General features: G+C 52.8%; 3 protein-coding genes across 7 annotated transcripts in view; all 3 read right to left on the bottom strand.

Moving 5' to 3' along the window:
* BCL7B (BAF chromatin remodeling complex subunit BCL7B) overlaps positions 1-117 on the bottom strand; it is a 3985-nt gene extending 3868 nt beyond the window's left edge. Inside the window, exon 1 of the mRNA XM_014308700.2 lies at positions 71-117. Coding sequence (XP_014164175.1) covers positions 71-117 — 47 coding nt within the window. The remainder of the gene's footprint in view (positions 1-70) is intronic.
* Positions 118-484: 367 nt separating this feature from the next.
* On the bottom strand, positions 485-5742 carry LOC115948356 (transducin beta-like protein 2). 5 transcript variants are annotated; one of them, XM_031060399.1, is made up of 6 exons: positions 5690-5742; positions 5394-5436; positions 4514-4665; positions 3298-3424; positions 2510-2662; positions 485-1044 (listed from the first exon to the last, which is right to left on the bottom strand). In XM_031060399.1, the coding sequence occupies exons 3-6, from the start codon at positions 4614-4616 to the stop codon at positions 588-590; spliced, it is 840 nt and encodes a 279-aa protein (XP_030916259.1). In that variant the 5' UTR covers positions 4617-4665; positions 5394-5436; positions 5690-5742; the 3' UTR covers positions 485-587. The 5 variants fall into 5 exon arrangements, with proteins under 5 accessions (XP_030916259.1, XP_030916260.1, XP_030916257.1 ...); XM_031060400.1 differs by lacking the exon at positions 5394-5436; XM_031060397.1 differs by lacking the exons at positions 5394-5436; positions 5690-5742 and adding an exon at positions 5223-5341.
* Positions 5121-5765, bottom strand: part of LOC115948354 (probable cytosolic iron-sulfur protein assembly protein CIAO1 homolog) — a 786-nt gene continuing 141 nt past the window's right edge. The window contains exon 2 of the mRNA XM_031060392.1: positions 5121-5560. Within this exon, the coding sequence (XP_030916252.1) occupies positions 5155-5560 (406 nt within the window). The 3' untranslated portion in view covers positions 5121-5154. The remainder of the gene's footprint in view (positions 5561-5765) is intronic.

The following is a 5765-nucleotide window of genomic DNA, read 5'->3' as shown; positions in this document are numbered from 1 at the left end:
GCTGCGCTTCCTGCGTCACCACGCCCGACACGCCCCGGCTGCTGCGCCTGCGCAAGCATACACGCCCTACAGTGGGCACGGAAACGACGCGCAGGCGAGGCGACGGTGCGCCGCCATCTTCCTTTGGGGCAGGTCCCGCCGGACACTACCGTGAGATCACCCTGAGATCCTGGGCCGGCAGAGTGCTGCACTGTTACCGCACTGCCCCGTTCCCTGCAGCAAAATCCCCACCGTTTAGCATCAACATTGAGCTTTGGCAGCTCTCTTGAAAAAAAAAAAAAAACAACCAACCAAAAAACCTACCCCAAATCCACACAACTCCCGTTTCTAAGCTCAGGAGAACTCGTAGGCATTGGCTTAGCAATCGATTTCATGGGATACTGATGATCTAAGCCCGGGGGGAAAACAACACAAGAGTGTGAAGTGTGACACTGGGAGACGCCACTGTCCCCAGCCCTGTCCCGCCCATCACACAGCACGCAAGGAAGGACCCGGGCACTCTTTTATTACTGCTGTTCACAGTTACTAAAAAAAAAACCAAAACATCCCCAAGGCAGAGCACAGTTGCCTCCTGCTGTACAGGTAGCTTAGTGCTTCTTGCCATTGATGGCAGCCAACGCTTTGCGAGCGCTGGAGATCTGCTGCTCCAGCCTCTCCTGCGTGGCTTTGTTCCCAGTTTTTTTCAGCATGGCCTCCATCTCCTCCCGCACAGCACGGTGCCCGGCAGTGTTCTGGAGGACACGGATAGCGCGGTCCCCACAGGACACGACATAGCGGCCGGTGGTGTCAAACGCAAGGTCTGTGATACTGTGGCTGTGCACGCCAAGAAAACGCTCCTCCTCCTCGCCGCGCCGTGTGTTGTACACCACAATGTCTGTGCCGCTCGCCACAGCGACCGTGTGGCCGTCAGGGGACAGAGCAATGTGGCATGGCTCCAGCACTGCACACTGCCCTGTCAGAAGCAAGAGTGGGTTCTGCTGCTTCTTGTACTCCACATCTGTGTCCCAGAACTTCCATGTGCCATCCTTTGACACAGTCGCCATCCTGCAGCCAAGAGAGCACAGTGAGTGCATGGAAAAAGGGTGGCACCTCTTACCCTGCCCTGTCCATGAACCAGGAATCCTCTGTGGAGAGTGATCTCTTGGGAAGTGTGAGCCTATACACAGATACGGTCTCTATTCTTTTTCCAAAGCAAAAAAGCCTACCACTAGACCAGGCTGCTCTAAGCCCCTTCCAACACAGCCTTGAACACTTCCTGGGACGGGGCAGCCACATCTTCTCTGGGCAACCTGTGGCATGGCCTCACAACTCTCACAACCAAGCCTTTCTTCCTAATATCCCACCTAACCCAGTCTGAAACCATTCCCCCTTATCTTGTCACTCCAGGCCCCTGTAAATAATCTCTCACCCATCTTTCCTGTCAGTTCCCTTCAGGTCCTAGAAAGCCACAATTACATAACCGGAAGCCTTCTATTTTCCAGGCTGAGCAATTCCAGTTCTCTCAGCCTTTCCTCATACCAGAGCTGCTCCATCCCTCTGATCATGTTGGTGTCTCCACTAGACTCACTCCAGCAGCTCCAAGTCCTTCCTGTGCTGGAGAACTGGAGGCAGCTCTGCAAGTTGGGTCTCACCTGAGTGGAGCAGAGGGGCAGAATTCCACTCTCCCTTGTTGCCCACATGCTGTGGGATCAACCCAGAGGAGTTTCTGGGCTGGGTCACGTCCACTTCTCACTGACAAGCACCCCCAGGCTGCTCTCAGTCTGTTCATCCCCAGCTTGGATACCAGGGGTTGCCCTGCTCTGTCTGGGCGGCCAGTCAGGAGTCTCATGGCTCAGCCTGGACACCGCAACCTTCCCAGAGAGAGATGCCGCAAGAGACAATTTTCTAGGGGTCTCAGGCAATCCTTCAACTGCTGGGTAACCTCAGCAAGTGGCAGGCAATTCAGCTCTGAGCAGCGATTTCAGCTCTGCCTGGCTAGGTGTACCCTGGCCAACACAGGGACAAAGAGACAGGAGCACCGTGTAGTTATTCCGCAGGGGTAGTAGCCTTTATTTCAGCACCCTGCCAAGGAGGCCAGGGACACCAACCCCCCCCCTGAACAGGGCAGAAGCAGGGGTTTTTATGGGGAAAAGCGGGGGTGGTACAAAGGGGAAAAACCAATCAGTCCCAACAAATTTACATGGGCTTCCAAAGCATGCTGGCAACTCACCATGACCAGGAGGATTTCTCAGTCCAGAAGGGTTTGAGAAGATCTTATCATAACCTATTCAAGGGATACCTCTCCAAGGGAGAGAGCTGGCATGCCTGTTTCCGGACTGATCCAGGTGCAGCATCAGCACTTGGTCTTGTTAAACCACATGAGATTCCTATGAGCAGAGTGGCACAAGCCAGATTTGGCTCCCCAGAGCAGTGTTTTACCCCCTGCAGCTCAGTGGTGCAACTGGTGAACACTGAAAGAGATGAGCTTACATGTCCTTAGGGTAACTAAGAGCAGGTAACACACACATACCTCTGTGAGTCGTTGGAGAAGGAAAAGGATTGTACACCAGCAGTGTGGCCCTTCAACTCAAAAGCCCTGGTCATCTCCCTGAAGTCTCCATTCTTGCTAAAATACACCTCCCATACCTTCACATCAGGGGTAAAGCCACAGGATGCCACAAACCTGTGTGAAGGAATAAGCAGAGACACAGATTGCCTCTTACAGAGAACCTGAGCGAGGCAGGGCCACAGGTCTGCAAACCTGTCCTGACTCCTGCACTCAAGTCTGGTCAGCTGAATTTCCATTTTTCCCTGAAACCTGGCTGGTAAAGGGAACAGTAAAGAAGGGCATCAGAACAGCTCAGGAATGAGAAACTCTCCAGTCAAAGTAGAAGAGCTAAATGCTTTTTATACCCAACCTCCTCACACCAGGAGCAAGGCAAATCAACCTACAGCAGCAAGTGATTTTCCCAAAAAACAGATCTCCCAGAAATAAAACCTTTATTTTTATAATTAACCTTTAAGAGGTCACAGACAAGTTCAAAATGCTGTTTTCTTTGCATAAGCCATTTGCTCTGTCCCACCCCTGCTATCTGAGGCCAAAGCTGTTCTCAGGTTCCCAGAACAGCAGCGCTGAGACAGGATGGCAGAACAAGAGTGCCTGACCCCACATCAGCTCCATCTCCTGGGAGGTCAAAATACCTTTTTAAACTGTGGAACCCTCAGAAAGTTGCATTACAATAGCAACTAACTGCCAATGGTCTGAACTGATGCTATCCCTGTTCGAAGGAGCAGCCTGAAATCCTGCCTGTCACTCACCTCCCACAGGGTGACACTGTGGCATAGGCATTGTTCATCTGGTTGGTGTTAATGCTGGCCAGGACCTCGCCCTTTGGGCTCCAAATCAGGATGGTGGTGTCACTGGAAGCTGTCATGATAAACTTCCCTGGGGAAAAAAAGGCAAAGATCGGGAGAGCCCCCAGACCTAACACTACCACAGACTCAGTGAAGCCCCAGGATAACCTCTCCCTGCAGCTGGAGAAAACCAGTAGCAGCACCAAAATCCAGGGAGTATCAGTCTCCTAGGATAGGGTAAAGAGCGGTATCACAAGACTCAAGTACTGGTTATGCCTCAGTACTCCCCTGGCTCCTGAGCAGGCAGGAGGCACTGAGCCCATGTGTGCCCTGCATTCAGAACCCTGAGCCCCACAAGCAGAGCTGGGACCCCCACATGCAGCCCCACTGGGCTGTGCCACAAACAAGAACAAACACTCCATCTGACCTGCATGCCCAAAATCAGCTTGAGGATAACCACCTTTCAAGCTGTGGATTGCAGGCAGGCAACTGAATCCCAGTCACAACACCATGATCCATGATTGCTGATTGTGCCCATGCTGGACTGCTGCTTGTTCCCACTTCCCTTTTGCCACCTCAGCCCAAGCAGGGAGTTGCCTGTTTACCTTCCAGGTACTTGGTTTCAAGTTTTCGCTTTCACAGCTCCAGTCTCAGTTAACATTTTCCCTGCTCTCCTATTACAGAGGTGAACTCACATCCACCTGCTTCCAATTGCCACTGGCACATACCTGACACATTAATCCATCAAGCCCTCACCACTAAAATGTAATTTCTACCCATCCACCCCCACCTCTGTTCTAGATGATCCTAGAAGTTCAAGATAGACTATATTAACTCACTAGAGAGATTTCTGACTGGTTAAAGAGAGACCAACAGCCCAGAGAACAGCAATCCTCTCAATATTGAGACCAGACCTCTTTGCAACAGCATCCCTGAAAATGTAAATTAAGAAACTGTGCATATCGGGGAGCTGGTTACAGGGATATTATTGGTGTGAAAACAACACCTTTTGGTTCAGTTGGCAGCAAATTAAGTTAAAAAAAAAACCTAATAGACTACAAAGTTCAGTACTGGTGCTGTCCACAGCCCTGAGAACGCCAAAAACTCTAACACTTTGAATCCAGCAGCTTCACAAGGAAATCAAAGCTGAACTGGAGAGGTGAGCAGCTCATTTCCATACCTGTCTCTGCAATCCCTATGTTAATGACAGGAGCCTTGTGCTTCTTTGGGAAGTCCCCAGAAGTTGCAGTGAAGGTGAAGCTGCCATCATCCTTCTTGGTCATCTTGTAGACACGAATGGTCTCAGCATTGGCCAGCCAGACAATAAAAGCCCTGTAGAGGGAGAGGCTCTGAGCCCCAGCTCAGCCCAGGTCACTCAGGGGCACCTGGGAAGAGGGATATGCTGCCATGTAAAAATATTTACAAGGGCACCAAGTTCTCTCCCTATGTTGGCTCAACTGCAACACTGAATGAAAAAGAATAAAATTTATTATCCACACCAGGAAACAAGATCCCTTCTTCTCTTTCTAAAAGAGACCAAAAAGCCAAAAGACATTCTTCTGCCAGATTTCCCACCCAGCAAAACCCTGACCCACCCTGACCACTGGAGAGACTCAGCAGCACATTCCAGCTCACTATCAGCTGGCAGTGATGTCAACAGGTACCATCCATGGGAGCAGCAAGCTGTGCATCGGGATATTTGCCCTGAAAACCACATTAACCCACCAGGAGCTGGACTAGATGAACTCCAGAGGTCCCCTCCAACTCGAACTACTGTGATTCTGTGATAAAGTGCCAGCTGCTCTCAGAAAAGGCCATGAGTCAATGATATCGTGATGACCCAGTGAGAGATGCTGCCTCCACCCATCCCAGAGCAACACCACTGATACCACCACTGCTTGGCCGTAAGACTGGCGGCCGTGAGTCAGGGCTGAGGCGGACGAGCTCGGCGTGGTCCAGCCCCATGCTGGCGCGCAGGCAGCGGTGCTCCCGCCCTGCCAGGTCCCGGGTGCTCCAGAGCCGCACCGTGCGGTCCTCAGAGCATGATGCCAGGTACTTGCCGTTGCTGCTGAAGTCCAGGCAGGTGACCGGCCTGCTGTGGCCCTGCAGACAGAGAGTGGTCACGAAGGACGCGGGAGGGGATGGGGAGGAGCAGTAGGACACCAGCACGGCGGCGGGGGGAAGAGGGACACCGGCACAGGCAGGACACCAGCATCGAGAGGGACACCTGCACCGACCCCGGCAGGACAATGGCACCGGGGCACCGGCGGGACACCAATATCGAGGGGGACACCGATACTGAGGAGCACACTGGCATCAGCACCGGGAAGGCACCAGCCCCGTGCACACGCGGTACCTTGAGGGCAGCCACCAGCAGCCGGTGTGCGAAGCTGTGCTGGTGCGGCTTCTTCCCGCCGGGCCCCGCCCCCCGG

This window comes from Geospiza fortis, unplaced genomic scaffold (genome assembly GCF_000277835.1).
Source record: "Geospiza fortis unplaced genomic scaffold, GeoFor_1.0 scaffold59, whole genome shotgun sequence".
NCBI classification, from domain to species: domain Eukaryota; kingdom Metazoa; phylum Chordata; class Aves; order Passeriformes; family Thraupidae; genus Geospiza; species Geospiza fortis.
The sequence above is the reverse complement of the archived record's forward strand: the minus strand, read 5'-3'. Positions and strand labels throughout refer to the sequence as shown.

What these genes read in the sequence shown, in the direction of transcription:
- LOC115948356 (XM_031060399.1), bottom strand. Translation starts at nt 4,616, where the DNA reads ATGACCAAGAAGGATGATGGCAGCTTCACCTTCACTGCAACTTCTGGG. An exon ending in ACAGTGTCACCCTGTGGGAG is followed by an intron (nt 2,663 to 3,297) that starts GTGAGTGACAGG and finishes TCCTTCACACAG; the next exon opens with GTTTGTGGCATCCTGTGGCT. An exon ending in TTCTCCAACGACTCACAGAG is followed by an intron (nt 1,045 to 2,509) that starts GTATGTGTGTGT and finishes TCTTGGCTGCAG; the next exon opens with GATGGCGACTGTGTCAAAGG.